This window comes from Manis pentadactyla, chromosome 6, assembly GCF_030020395.1.
Source record: "Manis pentadactyla isolate mManPen7 chromosome 6, mManPen7.hap1, whole genome shotgun sequence".
Classification (NCBI taxonomy): domain Eukaryota; kingdom Metazoa; phylum Chordata; class Mammalia; order Pholidota; family Manidae; genus Manis; species Manis pentadactyla.
The window spans coordinates 8,871,845-8,892,915 of record NC_080024.1 but is presented as its reverse complement, the minus strand read 5'-3'; the positions used below and the strand labels follow the sequence as shown (position 1 = coordinate 8,892,915).

General features: G+C 35.8%; 1 protein-coding gene across 18 annotated transcripts in view; it reads right to left on the bottom strand.

Moving 5' to 3' along the window:
- The window catches only part of TRIP12 (thyroid hormone receptor interactor 12), a 146,096-nt gene that overhangs the window by 85,062 nt on the left and 39,963 nt on the right, over positions 1-21,071 (bottom strand). For 11 of the 18 annotated variants that reach the window (XM_057503462.1, XM_057503460.1, XM_057503459.1 and 8 more), the window contains exons 2-4: positions 10,114-10,260; positions 4,258-4,383; positions 1,763-2,559 (exon numbers count right to left, since the gene is read on the bottom strand). In XM_057503462.1, the coding sequence (XP_057359445.1) occupies positions 1,763-2,559; positions 4,258-4,383; positions 10,114-10,211 (1,021 nt within the window). In that variant the 5' untranslated portion in view covers positions 10,212-10,260. The remainder of the gene's footprint in view (positions 1-1,762; positions 2,560-4,257; positions 4,384-10,113; positions 10,261-21,071) is intronic. The other 7 variants (XM_057503472.1, XM_057503473.1, XM_057503474.1 and 4 more) reach the window with 2 other exon arrangements.

The window sequence follows — 21,071 nt, the reverse complement described above, 5'->3', positions numbered from 1 at the left end:
GCTTCAGGAAGCCGTAGCTGCTAATTCCTCACCAGGAATTTGTACATCAGCCTATTAACAGTTGCCGGAGAAGCACACTGGAAAAGATCTTCCTCCTTAAGTAAGTGTATTATACCATTCCCCAAAGGGTGTTTCTCAGACCACTGCTATCTTCCAAGGTAGTAACAGGTGGTCAAACAAATTTATAAAACAATGAGTGAAGCAAAAGTCACCAAAAAATTTCTCACAGCTTTCAAAATGTTAATGCCATCCTGAATCTCCTTGGGTAATATGTGAACACTGGAGAAAGAGGTTTTCCACAAGCTTTACCATGAGGCTTTACTGACCAATCATACCTTAAAATGATCCTTTACCTGGGCAAACACATCACATTCCAATTAACAGTTCACTGATTCTTAAGAAGTTAAAGAAAATAAATAATAATTCCAATTTGGAATGCTTTGTACTTCCCACAAGAGGTATACCACATTTTTTAGGTAATCTACAGATTTTGTTTCCCTGAAATACACTATTCACAAACCTGCCTCTCAACTCCTTCCCACTGAATCTAATTCTCCCCCCTGCAGATTAATGTGCTGGTTTTTTTTAAAAGGAAAAAAATCAAATTCCTGATATATTTGAAGGGTTTTTGTATACATGTCAACAACTCTAAATTCACCATTATGTGGTACTTAATTTTACAAAGTTATTTTCAGATACATTCATCTATGTTTCACAAGAATGAACAGTATCATTTGCAAAAAGACTAATAATAGCTAACCTTTGACAAGAATACTAATAACAGACACTATATAAAACCTTACAGTAACCAAGAAAAGTTCTAGCCCTATCAAACTGGACCTCAAATGTTCTACAAGGGCTTAAAAGGATAGCAAAACAAGCTTCCTGGATAAATACTACAAAACTCAAATGCTTACAAAATTACAGGAAAGCACGGCATTATTCTCTACATTTGCACTTTCTCAAAGTAGGAGAAAAATATTAATACATTATTAGCAACCATATAGTTGAGGGGGGTCATCACCAGTTCTAATCAGTTTTAATGAGATGAACATTTAAGCTTCCTGAAGAAGTCTTGGAAAAAAGAGAGGAAGAAAAGTACCTTGCAATCCCTTCCTCCCATCTAGTATGTTTCTTTGCTTGAATTATAATTTTCAAAAGTCAGTTCTTTCTACTTTACTGTTAGCTTCAAGAGGGCAATATTCTTTCTCATTTACCAAGGACCCAGTGTCCCATGTATACAATTTAAAAGGTATTCATCTTTAGACTAGGCTCCTTAAAGGCCACAAAACATTAGTGTATAAGGAGTAATTTATACATTTATTCTAATAATTTAGCTCAGCATTTCCATACATCAAGAATGTACGGTACCAAGACAGAATTTGATCTCTGATTATGGTCAAGAGGAACTCATAACTAAAACAATTTTATGTCTGGTTATAGTAGACAATACAACTTGATGTCCCACCCTGATAATAGTAAAGAATTTAAGTAGCAGATACTGCAAGAATGAAGAAGGATACAGGCACTGAATCATGATGGTTTAATAAGGAGGAAGCAGCACTCCTTACGTCTCCATAAAACTAAATGTGGTATCAATTATTCTGTTCAGATACATTAATAAATCTAAGACTGCCTCAGACTAGGGAAAAACTTTAAAAATAAAACAAACCTGACTATCTTGAAAGGATAAATCACTTTTGACAAAACAAGAGAAATTTTCTATAATTAAAGAAAAAAAAAAGATGTCTCCAAAACTTACTTGCTAATTTGGCCTGTAATCCAGAAGGTCCAGGTTTTGATGTCTCTGACTTAGAAGACCCTGGAAGAGACAGTTTTGTTTTAGGAAGGCTAACTTTAGGGCTGAAACGAGCAGCCCAATCAAATTTTGAAGAGCCACCAGTTTTACTCTGTTCCTTTTCCCTGCTACTTCTTCTGGGACTGGGACTGGATGCTGAACGGGAACGCCTGGACTTGTTCTGGTCTTTTCCTTGTTTCACCCTGGCACCTGGTGGCACCGTGGAGGCTGAAGCTACAGCAGAAGACGAGGAGGAAGTAGAGGCAGAAGAAGAATCAGTGATGGTGCTACACCCAGCTTTGGCTGAGGCGGCTGATTTTGAAGCCAGCTTGGTAGGTTTTGCAGATCTCTCTTCAGCACCAGTTGATTCAGGCACAGAACCACTCTTTATACAAGAACTCTCTGTCCTCTTTCTTTTCTGACTCCGGGAACTACTAGTGGCCCCACTCTTTCTGGTATGAGCCTTGCTTGTTGATGGTGATTGTGCAGATTTCAGGTGTTGCTCCTGGTCTAAATGTCTCTTCTTTGACTTACTGTGTGGCTTACTCGTTTCTGAGGGAGATTCAGTATGCTGAAGTGCTTTTGGTTTTTTTGCAGAGCTAGGAGAATTGGTCCTGTTGTATTCTGGACTAGCACTGCGCTTCACTCCTCGAGAATTGTCCTTCCTAGGCACCTGCCCCGTTTTTTGCCTTTCTGAAGTGTTGGCTCTGTCTGGATCCTCTGGTTGTGGAACTAGGACAGCAGATGAAGAAGTGCAGCTTCTAAGAAGTTAGACAAGAAGAGAGTTAGAATTGGCCCACCACTATTAAACCTGCCAAGTAATATTTGTTAACTTCTCAAGCCAGTGGACATAAGTACATTAAAAAAAATTCAAGTTTTCCTGATTTAAGTCCAATACTAAATAAACATAGGCCTCAAATGGTTCAAAATTGATGAAAAACAGCAGGTGCAATTTTGGATGGTAAAATATTTGATTAAAAGACCACAGTAATTCTTCAGCCCAAAGGCTACTGACACTAACACTCCTGACCCAAAAACATGAATTAAGATATGAGAAAAAGAATGCTTAGTAGTTCAGAACCAGCTGAAACTAGAATACCAAAGCTTTATTCATAAATACAATTTCTTTGTCAAAGCTTACAATAAGCATTAATATATGCACTTTCAAAATGAAAAAAATTTGTATTATAGAATCATCAAATCTTCACAGTTATATTCCTTTCTGAAGACTCCTACAAATTAGATATAAAGAAATCACTGACTGAGCTTCCAGGCTAATAAATGCATGGAGATGTGGGGATGTGGAGTGTCTGGAGAGGGCATGGAAGCTCTATACCCTTCCCCCATACCTCCTTTCTCTTTCACCTGGCTGTTCCTGAGTTGTATCCTTTTATAATAAACTGGTGATCTAGCCTGGAAGCAATCACCAATCTATGGCAATGAGCATCCTAGGCTACGAAAGGAACCAAGAAGTCTTGGAAAAAAGGCTGATTACAGATGTTGGGCAAGAAATGTACCAAGCTAGTAACCACAATGTTGCTAAAGTAAGTGTATATTAATGATACCAAAATTAAAGAAAAAAAAAAAATATATATATATATATATAAGAAATGTACCAAGGAGGCTATCAAAGACATGTCAAATGACCTGGGAACAAAGTTGCCATCAAGAACCACCGGCCAGGCCTGACTGGAGCTCCACGGAATGGAAGACACGTAGGATTTATGATTGCTGGACAGGCCCTGGAGCCCCTAAGAATAGCAAGGCCTTATTGGGTCTGCCGGTAATCACCATTCAAACCTCTTTGTCGATGGCAATGGCGAAGTGCAGGGGAACCACTGGCCTGAAGGCTAGGGCAAGTCCTACCCAACAGGTCAAGGGGGCCTGATGCCTGAAGGTAGATGCACAGGAGCCAGCTACATCTGTGCATGGTGGCAAGACACTGCATCCAGGCTCTCTGGGATTAGTTCCTGGGTCCCAGTCATGTAAGGACAGAACAAGCCACAGAAAAATTTATTTAAATAATAATAATAAAAAGAACCATTGGCCAAAGAGAGAAAAATACAAGCAATATTAAAAATACTAACTCTTTACGTTAAAATTTGTGGAAAATTAAAGCTTCTGAATTTAAAAAAAAATAAAAAGGAGGAAGAAATCATTGACCTATGGCTCTGACAATAAAAATGACTTAGAAAAATGGTAAAATGGAATTTCAGATGCCTACAATGGTTTGTTAAGCCAAAATGAGAGCCTCGCAGCTCTCTAAGCAAGGGAAAACATACACTACCTAGGGCAGGCTTCACTGGTATCACTGCAAAGGTGAAAAGCTATTAATCCTAAAGGTTATGTTCAAAGAATAATGAAAACATGTAACATTAACCTGGCAAGTTTTAACATTACACAATGATTCAAATGCAAATAATTCTTCTTTAACATATATAAGCAATGTGAAGATTTACCTTTTAGAAAGGTGTCCCCTTGACAGTTCAGAAGTAGTATTAGACTGCACTTTGGGTGCCTTAGAATTAGATTTTCTACTCTCAGGAGGGCTATATCCCTTATGTTTTGCCTGCCCTAAATGTGACCTGTCAGCAGAAAATCAAAACAGAAATCTATCAGGAAAATGAGATGCAAATACAATACTGAAAGTGAAATATATTTTCATTAAAAAAAAAAGACCTCCCAATTCTTCATTATTGACCCTACCCTTTTTCCCAAATATTTCTGTAATAAACTTATTGTTCTATCAAATAACCTGGCAAAAGAAACTGCCTCTTAGAACCAACCCCTATAAATACTCGAGTTAAGATTTTTTATCACCAGTTGTCATAACTGAACTGCAGTATTATGGAGATGCTTAAACAATAATGAATTTTTCAGAAATTTCACTGTAGACTTTGAAATATGCTGAATTTTGGCAAAAAGCAACTACAAACTTCCTATCTAAATACTTCTAATAGAAAATATAACCAAAATAGCTTAAAAGGCAGTGTGTGATCCCTACTATACTGATTCCCAAATTGTACATTATAATTCAGATTAACACAGTATATGCCGAGGCAAAGGAAATCAATTCTCAAACTGATTCTACACAGAAAATCATTAGAAACCCTAAATCGCAAATAAACATGCTTACATAAAACCAATGGAGTGACATTTGCTAAGAATTTAAAGCACTGATCAATTGAAAACATACCAAAAACCAAATTCTTGAGAAAGAGATAAAGAATTTATGACAAAATATTCCAAACATATTCAAAAGATTCCATTATTGATACCTGATTGGATTATTTATAATACATCAAATCCTTTTGTCAGCATTGTTCTAAGAGCTAGTCTGAGGGACACAACGCAACTTTTCAGTTGTTAGAGACTGTTTTCACCTCTAGCAATGCTTAGAAGAGATTTACATAAGTAATAAAAGGAAGCATGCATTATTGTATACCCAGAAAAGCTGGTGTTATAGACATGAGACAGTAATGTAGCAGATGCAACTAATGTAATTCACAGTCAACATCCATCCTTCATGTAATAATGTAAAAGAGCATATTCTGATGAGAATAACCAAGTTTAATTAATACCAAAGCTGTTTTCTATAATTTTTAAGTCTCTCATTCTGAACACCATCCCAAAGGAACTAAGAAGTCACTGAAAACTTCAAGATTCTAAATTCTATCCGTAAGAATGCCATGCAGTCACCCCTTCAAAAAAGAGTATCTAAAGTTCCTTGTCTTGGTTTCTTTATTTTTTTCTTTCATCTTCCCAGAAGAATTCAATTCTTGAAAGAAGATACAAAATTAATTTTTCAAGGAAAGGAAATATATTTCTTGGATCTTAGCAAAAATAATAGTTTCATTTTTTAGGGTTCTAACCTGTAACAGAATGTACTTTCTAAAGACTAAGAATAGATCAACTACTAAAAAACTCCAGGTCTTTATAGTCTTTACATTAATCTGTAGAAATTGGCTTTTGTTTTTATTACGTTTCTAAAAAAAACCTCTCAGATCTGGTAAGAGATTGAGTAAATTTTCAAATCATTCCATAGTTACTTTTTTGAAAAGGAGGATAAAATGTTCTGTTTTCAGGGTATACAACTTAATGTCCATGCAATAGTATTTACAAATTATGTCTTTCAGGTTCACATATCCACTATAAAATCAAATTTGCAAGAAACAATCTGTTAAAAGTCTCCAAAACATTGGCATCCTTTGGTGCTATAAACCCATTTTAGGAATTTAACTTCATAAAATCACAATCATATTCAAAATGAAAAAAAATCGGAGGCCCAAATTTAATCACTGGCTTTCACATCAAAGAAAATCATGGAGCAGAAATACAAAGTAGAAATATTCACATCATTATCTCTGGGTGATTGGATTGAGATTATTTTATCTTTTCTTAATTTTCCTGTAGCATCCCAGTCTTTTATTCTCAACATACTGTGTTTTGGTAAGAAAAACAATGGAAAAGAAACTATCACAATAGTAATCTTAACCAAAGCTACCATAAAACTAAATTTAATCCCACCACTGCCATTTGAGAAAAACAAGAAAAAGGACATGATATAACGAAAATGCTACTGCACAGCCAAAAGGGAGGGGTGGCCTAAAAATACCTGTGCTAAAAGTGGGAACAGAGAAGCAGTGGAAAGGAGTGACTTCCTAAAAAAAAAAAAAAGAGAACAGAGAAGAGGAACAGGTCAGCTAGAGCCCCAAAATAAAATCAAAGAAAATATAATAGAGGAGGAGTAAGGTGTCCAGTTCCATTATGGATAGAGATGGTGGATGGGTGAAAAAGACCAGAGAGTAGTCAGGAGAGATTAAATATTCTCCAAAGATCCAATTTACTTTTATTTTAAGAGTGAGTGAAACAATTCTTAAAAAATAAAAATAAAAAGACGATCTTGATTTGGGGAAAGAGCATGAGTGGCTACAGGAAGGAAGCTACAGAAAGAAGACAGCTTAATGCACCTTCAGAAGAAAATGGAGTGGATCAAAAATGAATGAGTTTTAAAATTCTAGGAGCCAAGAACTGCTACTTAAATTATAAACTGAATGAGTTAACACTCTTCAATTTTAAGTACTTCATACCCTTCTCTAAGTCCTTCATCACATGGATTAATGGTTAGTGTAGTAAAAACAGTTTAGCATAATGAAAAGATCACTGCCTTTAGAGTCAAGAGGTGAAAAATCAATCCCTGACTCTACACACTAGCTGTATAAATAGTTGAGCAAGCTACTCCATTTAGAAAACAGGGATTATACAAATTTAGCACCCAAGAGTTTCTGTCTCAATTGAAAGAATATTAAAAATTTCTAATTTAAAACCCCCACCAGTGCTCTTATAGAAGATACTGTTATTTATTACCATTACCTGAATCACTCTATCACCATGAATACATTTACACGCCTTACCCATTAATTTTTGTTTTTGTTTTTTAAACAAAAGCCGTTACATCATTTTACTTAGGAAAGCTAAACCACATGAGTCAGATAAAGAGAATGAATATAGTTGTAATTGCTCTTTCCCAATTAATGCCAATCCCCTACCAAACATCACTGGAGAGTTTTCTGAGAGGATAGATCATTGCTAGGATAGCATACTTTACTGGGGTTTCAAGTCAGTCTGGAATCTGACGAAAATGTCCCTTTCAAACTAAAGAGGCAAAATGAAATTCCAAGGCACAAACGTCTAAGTCAACTGGTAAGAATTTTTTGGGTAAAGTTCTAAATTTCTATGTTGTAATCATACTTATCCACATAAAAATAGGAAAAATCTATACTCAAAGTGTTTATCGCAGCACTATTTACAATAGTCAAGAAATGGAAGCAACCTAAGTGTCCATCAGTAGACAAATGGATAAAGATGTGGTACATATACACAATGGAATATTATTCAGCCATAAGAAGAAAACAAATCCTACCACTTGCAACAACATGGATGGAGCTAGAGGGTATTATGCTCAGTGAAATAAGCCAGGCAGAGAAAGACAAGCACCAAATGATTTCACTCATATGTGGAGTATAAGAACAAAGAAAAACTGAAGGAACAAAACAGCAGCAGAAGCACAGAACCCAAGAATGGACTAACAGTTACCAAAGGAAAAGGGACTGGGGAGGATGGGTGGGAAGGGAGGGATAAGGGCGGGGAAAAAGAAAGGGGGCATTACGATTAGCATGTATAATGTGGGGGGGGGCATGGGGAGGGCTGTGCAACACAGAGAAAACAAGTAGTGATTCTACAGCATCTTACTAAGCTGATGGACAGTGACTGTGATGGGGTGTGGGGGGGGGACTTGGTGAAGGGGGGAGCATAGTAGACATAATGTTCTTCATGTACTTGTAGATTAATGATAGCAACAACAACAAAAAGTTGGTCAATTATGGTATAGACATATGACTGAACAAAAAGACTCTAAAAGTCGTAGTTATAAACAATTTTTAAAGACGGAATTTTTAAGGACATAGGGAATGACACATATGATACAAGGCTAAAAAAAAAATCAAATATCTTTTGTGTACTACTTTTGTGGGAAATATTTTTTGAAGACATGTTAAACTTGAAATTTTGAGAACTGAAATGGGGCTATGTTACTGAAAAAGAGGGAGGAATTAAAGCTATAAAAACCCTGATTACACTTTTCTTTATATTTTTTTGGTATGTTTCCTGCCATTCCAAACACATTAAGTTTTAGTATTTTCCTTCATAACTGAGCATATATATAACTGATTGGCTTTAAGCACAAAAACTATGGAGATTTGCCATTCTACAAGAGTTCCACCTTGATTACAACTTAAAAGTTATTTAAACCAATGCATCTTAGTCAGTAGTAGTAGTAACCATTTCCATTTGTTTACCACTTATATTTTTTAAATACAAAATATTTAAATAATTTAACATAACACTAACATGCAGAAAAGATAAACACTTGTGGATTTTAGTAGCAATGTGATAGCCCAAAATATGTGTCAGTCATGACCGAGAATCTAAACAGAACCTGAGATTAGTGTGTATGAAACTGCGGTTGTTTGAAAGGTACAAATTACTTATGTGCACATATATGCAGTAAAAAAAAAAAAAAAAAAGACTACGAAGAAATATGCTGATGTTAACAGTGGTTACAGCAGACTATGGAATTATGGTGTTTTCTTTATGCTTGTGTGTATTTTCCAAATTTCTAAAATAAGTATGTCATATTTTTATAATGGGGGAGTGTATTTTTTGTAAATGGCATAAAGTGTGGCTGCTCCAAAGAATAATCTGAATGTAAAAAAGCAAAAAATAGTTTCAGAACAAAACTCTACTAAGCGTTGTGCTAAGAGCTTAACATACTCCATTACTGAAGTTAACCAATAACCCTATGAAATAGGTATCCCCACCGTGTGGACTAAGAAAACTGAGGTTTCTTGAAAGATATAAACGAAGGACTCACAGCTCTTTAGGGGCAGAGGCATAACTGCATACAAGGCTGTCTTAGTGCAAAGTTCACGTCTGTCTCAACCACTAAAATAGCCTAATGTACATGTGTTTATTCTCTACACTTGCTATTCAAAATTTTTAAGTAATACACAATATATACATGGTAATGCCTAAAAATGCTCCATCAGGGAATATTAGAATTTTGCCTTTATTATAAGCTAAACGTCATTAGTCCATGGATTGAAGAATCAGAACTTACCAAGTAAAGTTCTGAATATTTTATACATAAAATGACAGTTCTTGGCTAAATCAGACAAGGAATTTTACATTCAAGAGAAGGCATCTAGTTCTTCACACTACCTCCTGTACTACTCCAAATAAAAAGCTCAGCTAACACCAGACCAGTGAGAGAATGATAATGGATGTGCTAACAACATCAGACTGCTCACCAGCCTCACAGCATTCATATGTTGTCACAAAGTAAAATGGGGGAAAAAATTCAAAACCCAGTTCTTAAAACTCAAGATCTTAAAACAAATGATGCCTTCTCTTTCAATAAAGTGAATCCAGTCAAGATATAAAGAAAGGGACCACACATGATTAAAGATGTGTTGTAGCATGTGTTTAGGGAAGTAAAGAGAGAAGAGGCAAACAAAACAACCCTAAAGTAGATTTTTGATAATGGCAATGACTGAGGACTATTTTTTGAGCCCAACCTATTTGGGAAATGATTATAGAGTTACTTTGAATTCTAGTTTTATTTGTGCTATTTGGCTCAAAACTTAGGGAAAAATATTATCCACTCGTGTGAACCATCTGTTTTGATCCCCATAATGAGGTTTTTAGAAGAATATTTTTATTCCCAGTTACTTCTCAAATTATCATTAAATACGTACCTTCCTCCTATCGAGTCGTCTTGTGGTTGGGCCCCGGCAGTGTTCCTCTGTGAACGTCGCAGTGACCCCCCTGGATTGTTATTAGGCCGGTTGGACATTGGCACCTCTCTCTTGAAGGGACATACCCTTTCTAGACACTACCATTCACTAAAAGGAAAAAAATATGAGAAAAAAATAATAAATCAGCTATACATGATAAAACACAGAAAACACATTGAGAGGAACCAAAGATGATGGGAAAATTTTACATAAACAATTAGACTGTACAGCCCTCCCCTGCACTATTATTAATTAAACTGTAAAATCTGACTAATGTGTTACTAAAATGTCAGGAATATACCAAATTCAAGGCATGTGGTCCTGACCCTAAACACATAAAATCAACAGATTTCTCCTGAAACACCCAGGAAATTCCCAATTCAAAGAAAACGGCACAAGTAGAAATCTTTGTTTCTACATTTCTAATACCATGTAGAAAAGGACATTGCATCTGAAGTCACAACACCTTGGCTCAAGTCATGTGGTAGAACAGGTACAAAAGGAGCCTGCTCTTACACAACAACGGCCTCAGGATAAACAACAACATAGGCCATGCCTACCTCACAGCATTGCTGCAACTAACAAATGAAATCACAAATAAAAAGAAAATTGTAAAACTAAGGAGAAAGTAAGGAGAAAGCAGCTCAAGTACAGTGAACTAACTGAGAAATGGGCCCAGATATTCTGGACTTCAACATCAGCTTGTGCTGGCTGGGATCTCAGCCAAGAGACGTAATCTCTAGATTTCATTTGCCTCATCTAGTAAGTCGTGTATTACCTACCTCACTTAATTATTAGCAAAAAGAAACTGTTGAATGTACTTCTTAAGTTTAACAAGTTAGCTCAGAACAGTTTTTAGTCAATCTGAATTCCTATAAAAAAGTTATTATACAAGAAAAATGCTGATACTCAAAGAAAATCAGTTTCACTGAAAGAAGAGGCCAATATTACTATCAGAATTACAATTTGAATAAGTCAAATCTTTCACAACTTTCCTTAAGCCTCCAGTCAAACTCCAAATAGAGTTCTTAGATTTACTAGGGAGGGAAGAAAACAAATGATCATTATCACACAGAAACTGGTGTTGAAAAGAATGTAAATTCATCACAACTAAATCTACCACAGGATTTTAAGAGATTTTATGTACTGTAACAGGAAAGGGTTTTCTTTTTTGAGTTACACGTTGACTTAATTCAGTAGAAAAGGATTGTTTCCTGTCACACAAGCCCACATCATCATTATATTTAAATAAACTTTAGTCAGTTCAAATCATTAGCCTAATCACTGTCAATTTTAGAAATAAAAATAGAAAATACAAACATTAAAAGAGAGAGAGAGAAAGAGAAAGGGTAAGTTTATGTGTACTGACATGGAAATAACTCCCCAATGTTAGGGGTTGCTCCCATCTGTGTGTATATATATTTCAAAGGCTTTACATATGTATCTTTATATACTGTCTACACCTTGAAAATTGATGGAATGATTCATAAGACAGACTGTGTTAATACTGACTGCCTTTGAGAAAGAGGACTGGGATCTGAAATCTGAGATGGAACGAATCACCTTTAGAAGCCGCTAGGTCACTCTAGCACAGTATGTAGTTACAGGTTAGGCTCTGGAATGAAACTGCCTCTGGCTGAGTTTGAATTCTGACTCCACTACCAACAAGCTGTACGACCTTGTATGACCTCTCTGCATTAGTCTATCAAATGGGGATAAGAAACTTCCATCACAGGCAGTTGTGAAGACTAAATGGGGAAATCCATGCAAACTACTTAACACAGTGCCTGTCATCAAGGGCTCAGTACATACTATTATAGTAATTACTACAAACATTCATTCAGAAAAAAATAAAGAATACCTGTGGTTATAGTAATATACTGGGAGAAATTTCACCATAAACCAGTTAACAAGAGTCTTAAAATTCTAGCAAGGCAGTTTCAAAAGTGAATTTTGCTATAAAGAAAACAAAGTGTTCCTAAGGGTGAGCATTAGTCACCTGGCAAGCTTCGTCAAAACATGACTGCCTGACCTCTGCTCTCAGAGATTCTGAGTCTGTGGGTGTAGAAATTGGAGTCATGTTTTAAAAAGCACTCTCCTGGTTGAACTGCACTAGAGAACAACTACACCCCATTAAAGAATTAAATAAAAGGCTTGTCTATTTCAGAATTCATCCAAGCAGTTTTACTACTTCACCATCTCAATGCCATTTCACTTGGACCCTAAACAACACAGATACAAGAAAACAGCATGGTACTGCCACTTCCACTGTGAAAGGCAAAGAAAATTCTTCTCAATAAACAGGGTTGGTAGACCCCACCTGCCCACTTCTTGCTATTAAATGCCTACTGTATGTCATGAGGGTCAGTCAAATGAATACAAGTCACACTGGTTATTTTGACCTATAATTACCGAAGTAACCTTAATAAATAATGCTGCTAATATCTTCAGAACTTGTTAACCAGCACCATAATCAACCAACAACCTTGCATGGACAATTCTTGAGATTTAAGAGAGGAAGAGTGGCAAGTAAGACATATTTATCAAAGTGCTATCTGCTTTTAAAGCATAAGATGATCTTTAAGGAAGAGAGGCCAGACTCTGTAAACTTTGTAATGTGAATTCCCAAAAGGTAAGTATAAGATTAACATTATGATACATCTAAGATCTCTCCCTCTGCCGAATATCAATAAATCAAGGGTTGTAAAGGACTCTCAAGGATGAACAAATTCAACCCCTTACATTACAAATTAAAATGAAGAAAGTTCAAGTCATCTGTTGAGGAACATGTCCTCCGAATTCTGAGACTGAGATCTACCCTTTCCAGGGATCACCACTACCTCAACTCCAATCAACTTTAACTCCTCTTTGCTTCCAGCTAAGAGACCAAAAGTTTTCACTATGCAATGATCTCCTTCTTGTTATATGAATAGTCTATACTGGCTTGACCAATTACTTAGGCCTACCATATTTTACTAAATTTGAAGACACATACATATACAAAGAACTATACTGCTAGTTTGTGTTTTTAAATAACCTGAAATGATTATGAACTCAAGGATTCCATCTTAATAGGTTATCTCATAATGCTGAAACCAGAAGTTTTAAGTCCAGTCTATCAAACCCTATCAAGTCCTGGAATACACTACTCTTCTAACCATGGATGTATCATAATTTCTGTGAAATTTCACATAAAATCTTTGTTATTATGTCCTAATTCACTGAAATAAAATAGATGGTGCATATATGACTTTGAAGTCAATAGAAAAAGCATAAAAACACTGATGGGTATGTTCAAGGGGAAAAAAACAAGTTCAACAGTTCATTTGGTGAAAAACTTTCAGAATACCAAGAGAAATCAATTGCAAAAGTTAACTTTAGGATGTGGTAGTTCTTCTTAGTTAAGTCACCACAAGTCTGAGAAAGGAAAGCTGATACCAAAGTTAGTATTCATGCAGCATTTTAAATCACATAAAAGACATTTGATAAACTGGAGAACAAATCTCCAGTTTAGAAACCCACAGCAGGGTCATCAATAGCCCCAAGCGAGCTAATATGTTAACTCATGTACTTACTACCCATGCCCTATTTGATAGGCAATTCTAAAAACTAAAGAAAAGTGGCGTTATTTTTACAGTAAAAATAACTTTCTTTAGAAAAAGCTAATACTTATATCCCATGCAGTATCTGCAGAATGTTTTCAGCTTTCATATTTAAAGTGAATCTCACTTACCCACCATGTCCTCCCCCTCCCCTCCTCTAATTTCTTACGCACCCTATTCAGATGTGGTCCTCCCAAGGATATATGGCTTAGCTTCAGATTATGAAATGAGTTAATAACAGTAATAAACACAATTTGGATAGCACTTTACTCATTTGTTTATTCTAATAAGCAAAATATAAATGTGCCAGTGAGCCTTATAAACCATTTTATTATTCCTACTTTACAAGTAAGGAAACCGAAGTGTTAGAAAATTAAGTGCCCGGCACACAACAAGCACTGGCATTTGGACCTACAGATTCCAAGTAATGGCATCCAAACTGCAGACATGAACAACTACTTACATCAGATAAAAAAGGAAATGTCTAGATCTTAGGAGAAATTATGCTAAGTCAAACATACTAGAGGCACTATTAAAAACAACTCTACAATAAAATGGAATAGAGGTCACCCTTGCTTATAAAATAGAAGTCGTCTTGCTTAAGAATGGCAAGAACTTCAAACAAAACTGTCTTTAAAATGGGAATGAATAACTTTTAAGCTTCCTGAAGTGCAAAGGATTGAAAGGTGAAATATAAACTGTCCCAAATGGTTTCGTAGACATTTTTCTGTCATTTTTCCTCTCCAGTAAGAGGCAAATAAAAACAATCCCCACTTCTCAAGGTCCTTACCGCTCTAAATCCCCTCTACCAGACTCAAATCCTGGCTCTGCTACTTAGTAACAGTAAGACCCACAAGTACCTTACCTTTACCTGTTTCTTTCTCCTTTAAACTAGAGATAATATTAACTTTAGGGTTGAAGTATTGAGACAATGCATATAAGACTCTTAGAAAGTGCCTAACACATAATAGCTGCTATTTAATGAATGCCTTTTATATACAATTAAATGACTGGTGTATCTGGGAAAAAAGGAGAGGAGTCATCAAGTCCCCCATCCTCAGCAAGAAAGGAACTGGAGAGGAAAAATGACAGAAAAAATGTCTATAAAACCACTTGGGACAGTTTATATTTCACTTTGAAAGGAGGCAATACAAAACTTCCAGTCAGTTACTATTAGAAGTCAAATGTCAAACTCAGTAGCTGTATCTGTTAAAGAACAGTGCAAAGGGATTCATAAACCTTTAATGAACTAAAAATTAGTTTAGAAAATAAAACATTAGTTTGCAGTAGGAAAACTGGGAGAAATTTATTGCCTTTTCCAGTTAAAAATGATTTTGTAGAGAAATTAAAGAGTCACTGACTACAGGGGAAAAATTTAAGTTATCCAAGAATGAGGTCTGCTAAAGATTAATTCAATTTAGGGGCTTCAATGTCATGATGGGATATTATACAATGTGTAAAACTAGTATTTTCAAGTTATTTTTTTAATACTAGAAAACAATATTTAGTGGAAAAATACAGATTTTGAAGTGAACACTAAAATAAAAACAATTATGGGTAATGTCTATTCTGTGTTTACCATGTACCAGGTTAAGGACCTTTCATTTAGCTTTCATAACAACCTTACAAAACAGATACTGGAAGTAACCTTCCTTCAGAAGAATTGTGGCACAAAGTTAAAATAATCCCTAAGGCCACAAAGCCAACAGGTGACAAGGCCAGCATTTAAACACAGATTTGACCTGAAGTCCATGCTCTGTATAACTGAATGATAATTATACATTTACCTTTTTTAAGAAGTTAAGGCATATAAAAAGAAAAGAAATCCTGCGATTTGCAACAACATGGATGGATATAGAGGGTATTATGCTCAGTGAAGTAAGCCAGGCAGACAAAAACAAATACCACATGATTTCAATTATTTGTGGAATATAAAAACAAAGCAAAAAGAAAGAACAAAATAGCAGTAGACTCACAGACACTGAGAAGGGACTAGTGGTTACACCAAAGGGGAAGAACTAGAGCATTAAGGGACACAATAATTTGCAATCACAATATAGGCAGGCCACAGGGAAGGCACTGAAGCACAAAGACAATTAATAACTCTATAACATCTTACTACATTGATAGACAGTGACTGCAATGGAGGGGGTGAGCAACTGATACTATGAGTGAATGTTGAAACCACTGTGTTGTTTATACAAAACCATCATAAGATTGTATATAATGATACTTTAACAAAAAAAAATAAGGCATTAGAGAACCATGATGTTCCAAGCTTGGGAGCAATCTTGAGGATTCTAACCCTTTTACAATTCTTTGAAAAAAATCAGTTTAGCTGACCAATCCTTCAATGAATAATTATCATAAAATCTACTAAGTGTAATCAGAAGCAGTATCAAAGGTAATATTGTAAATGAAGAAAAGGTGGCTTAATTTTGCCCTCATCAGGTTGAAAAGATACAGCTTTAAAAAGCCAGAGTTGCAATGGTAACAAACTGGATAACCTAGAAGAAAAGGACAACTTTCTAGAAAAATTCAACTTTCCAAGGCTGACCAAGGAAGAAACAGAAAATCTGAACAGACCAATTACCAGCAAAGAAATTGAACTGGTAATCAAAAAACTACCTAAGAAGAAAACTCCTGAACCAGATGGTTTCACTGCTGAACTTTATCAAACATTTAGTGAAGACCTAATACCCATCCTCCTTAAAGTTTTCCAAAAAGTAGAAGAGGGAATACTTCCAAACTCATTCTACGAAGCCAGCATCACTCTAATACCAAAACCAGGCAAAGACCCCACCAGAAAAGAAAATTACAGACCAATATCCCTGATGAACATAGATGCAAAAATACTCAACAAAATATTAGCAAACCCAATTCAAAAATACATCAAAAAGATCATCCATCATGATTAAGTGGGATTCATCCCAGGGATGCAAGGATGGTACAACATTAGAAAATCCATCAATATCATCCACTACATCAACAAAAAGAAGGAAAAAAACCACATGATCATCTCCATAGATGCTGAAAAAGCATTCAACAAAATTCAACATCCACTCTCAACAAAATGGGTACAGAGAGCAAGTACCTCAACATAATAAAGGCCATATATGACAAACCCACAACCAACATTATACTTAACAGTGAGAAGATGAAAGCTTTTCCTTTAAGAGCGGGAACAAGACAAGGTTGCCCACTCTCCCCACATTTATTCAACATAGTTCTGGAGGTCCTAGCCACGACAATCAGACTATACAAAGAAATAAAAGGCATCCAGATTGGCAAGGAAGAAGTCAAACTGTCCCTGTTTGCAGATGACATGATATTGTACATAAAAAAACCCTAAAGAATCCACTCTAAAACTACTAGATCTAATATCTGAATTCAGCAAAGTTGTAGGACACAAAATTAATACACAGAAATCTGTTGTATCCCTATACACTAACGATGAACTAGCAGAAAGAGAAATCAGGAAAACACTTCCATTCACAATTACATCAAAAAGAATAAAATACTAGGACTAAACCTAACTAAGGAAGTGAAAGATCTATACCCTGAAAACTACAAGACACTCATGAGAGAAATTAAAGAAACCAATAAATGGAAATACATCCTGTGCTCATGGATAGGAAGAATTAATATTGTCAAAATAGCCATCCTGCCTAAAGCAATCTACAAATTCAATGCAATCCCTATCAAAATACCAACAGCATTCTTCAATGAACTAGAGCAAATAGTTCTAAAATTCATATGGAACCAGGAACCACAAAAGACCCCAAATAACCAAAGCAATCCTGAGAAGGAAGAATAAAGCAGGGGGAATTACGCTCCATGACTTCAAGCTCTACTACAAAGCCACAGTAATCAAGATAATTTGGTACTGGCACAAGAACAGACCCATAGACCAATGGAACAGACTAGAGAACCCAGATATAAAGCTATGCGGTCAATTAATATACAATAAAGGAGCCATGGATATACAATGGGGAAATGACAGCCTCTTCAACAGCTGGTGTTGGCAAAACTGGGCAGCTACATGTAAGAGAATGAAACTGGATTATTGTCTAACCCCATACACAAAAGTAGACTCAAAGTGGATCAAAGACCTGAATGTAAGTCATGAAACCATAAAACTCTTAGAAAAAAACATAGGCAAAAATCTCTTGGACAGAAACATGAGCAACTTCTTCATGAATATATCTCCCTGGGCAAGGGAAACAAAAGCAAAAATGAACAAGTGGGACTATATCAAACTAAAAAGCTTCTGTACAGCAAAAGACACCATCAGTAGAACAAAAAGACATCTTACAGTATGGGAGAATATATTCATAAACGACATATCTGATAAGGGGTTGACATCCAAATTATATAAAGAGCTCAAGCACCTCAACAAACAAAAAGCAAATAAGCTAATTAAAAAATGGGCAGAGGAGCTGAACAGACACGTCTCCAAAGAAATTCAGATGGCCAACAGGCACATGAAAAGATGCTCCACATCCCTAATCATCAGAGAAATGCAAATTAAAAAGCCACAATGATATCACTTCACACCAGTTAGCATGGTTAACATCCAAAAGGCAAACAACAACAAATGTTGGCGAGGATGTGGAGAAAGGGGAACCCTCCTACATAGCTGCTGGGAATGAAAATTAGTTCAACCATTCTGGAAAGTAGTATGGAGGTTCCTCAAAAAACTCAAAATCAAAATACCACTTGACCCAGGAATTCCACTCTTAGGAATTTACCCTAAGAATGCAGGAGCCCAGTTTGAAAAAGACAGATGCACCCCTATGTTTATCGCAGCACTATTTACAGTAGCCAATATATGGAAACAACCTAAGTGTCCATCAGTAGATGAATGGATAAAGAAGATGTGGTACATATACACAATGGAATATTATTCAGCCATAAGAAGAAAACAAATCCTACCATTTGCAACAACATGGATAAAGCTAGAGTGTATTATGCTCAGTGAAATAAGCCAGACAGAGAAAGACAAGTATCAATTGATTTCACTCATCTGTGGAGTATAAGAACAAAGAAAAAACTGATGGAACAGAACAGCAGCAGACTCACAGAACCCAAGAATGGACTAACAGTTACCACAGCAAAAGGGACTGGGGAGGATGGGTGGGAAGGTAGGGATAAAGGGGAAACAGGGCATTATGATTAGCACACATTATGTTGGGGGGGGGGGGCACACGGGGAAGACACGTGGTGATTCTGTGGCGTCTTGCTCCGCTGATGGACAGTGACTGTAATGCAAGGGAACTTGATAATAGGGGGAGTCTAGTAACCATAATGTTGTTTATGTAATTGTACATTAATGATAGCAAAAAAAAAAAAAAAAAAGCCAGAGTTGCAAGGGAAGGCACAAAAGAATGAGAAAGTCAGTCACAATGGAGGAATGAGTAGTTCACTGGGATTCAAACATCGGATCTGGTAAGAACACGGTCCTGAAAATAAATATGAACTATATCATGAAGAGCCTAAAACAAGACATTTTGCTTTCAAGACCTAAAGATAAGGAGGCAGATCAACTATTAAGCTAGTAAACAGACCTAAGAATGGGTGGGGGTCTGATAACAATAAAAGGCAAAATGAAGAGATGGGAGTCCTACAAAATCAGAAGGAGAAATCTAGGGTTTTCAAACTTCAGCATGCATATGAATTGAAAAACTAATTGAAAATGCGTCTCAAATTTCTTGCTCAGATAACAAGAATTAAGTTATTTAAACATGTAAAGATGATGAATGCATAGCTTTTCAATGTCACATGAGACAGGTTCATGTAGAAATTTCCTGGAAGAGTAGCACTGTTTAACTTTGCTATTTACTATTACTATTTATTATATATATTATATATTTACTATTCCTATTTACTATTACTATTAATTAGGGGTTCAAACAATAATTTACATGTTAACTTGCAGATCTACATCTAGTGGAAATACAAACAACTTCTCTAAGACTCCAGTCTGCTGCCCTGCAGGACATCAGTACTCTTATTCTAAAGCTCTTTATTAAATTGCCTGTAATTATCCAGTTCCCCAAATGCTCTTTGAACCAGCTTGATCCTAACAAGTTCCCCTTCATTAATTAGTGAGCTCAATAAAATCTTTACTATGTGTCCATACTACAGTTTTAAATTATGCTTTTAACTTTAGAAAACTATACGAAAGAGGTAACAATAACATTACTAAATAGAATACCTGGAGCAGAAAAATTAGGCTTAGTGTCAAACATGTCAAATTTGAGTTTACTATACAGGATACCTTGATAAAGAGTTTTAATATGCAGATGGAAATAAAGATATAGAATTTAAGTAGATAACTATATATATAAATGGAAAAAATTATCAAAATGCAGTAGGTAGGTAAAACCAAGATATTCAATGATATTTCACTTCCTGTATGAAAAACATGCAGAATAAAAAGAAAAAGAGGCCCAGGGCAAAACTTTGGGAAACACTAAAATCTGGAAAAAAAAGAAAAAAGAAAAAAGAAAAGAATCCACTCAAGCAGAAACAAGGACTCATCAAAAGTACAGGGACCTAACACTGGAGGTATAAAATAAAAAGTATGGGGGGGAAATCAGGAAAGTGGTATTGCAGACACCAAAAGGAATAAAATGGACAGGTGGAGTTCAAAGGTCACAAGACAGATGCACAAGACTGAAAAGTATCCATCAGATTTAGAAATTGGTAAGAGTTGTGTCTAGAAATGGTAGGGAAGTATGTGGTAGGTAGTCAAGAGGACAGTAGAAACCAAATGCTGGGTTACAAAGAAGACTAAGAGACAAAAGCCAATGAGGTGAGGGGAGGTGGGGTTGACATAAGTTGTGTGCGTGTATTTTCTTGTTTATTATTTTTTTTTAAAGTCAATCTTCAGCTGTTTATGTATGTAAGGAAAAGTATTACTGAAGAAAAAGGCTGGGAATAAGACAGTTTATTAACAAGATCCTACAGGGAGGAAAGAAGAAGAGTATAAGCCTTAGATGGTATGAAAGGTACACCAATCTCCAAAGCAAGAGAAGATAAATGGAAGAAAACATCTGCATGACTGAACCTGTGACCTACAAGTAAGAGAAAAGCAGGAGAGAATGGGAGTATGAAGAGTTACCTAGTATGGAACAGGAAAAGATGCCAACTAGGGACAAAGATGATGGCCAGGTGCATGAAAAACCTACAGGAGAGTAGGGACCATAAATGGTAAAGTAATTATCTCATTTATGTAGGAAATCCTCATCGAAAGAGTCAACTGCTCAAGAGCATACACCTATTTAGGGACACAGCTAACAGCAGCGCCCAGCT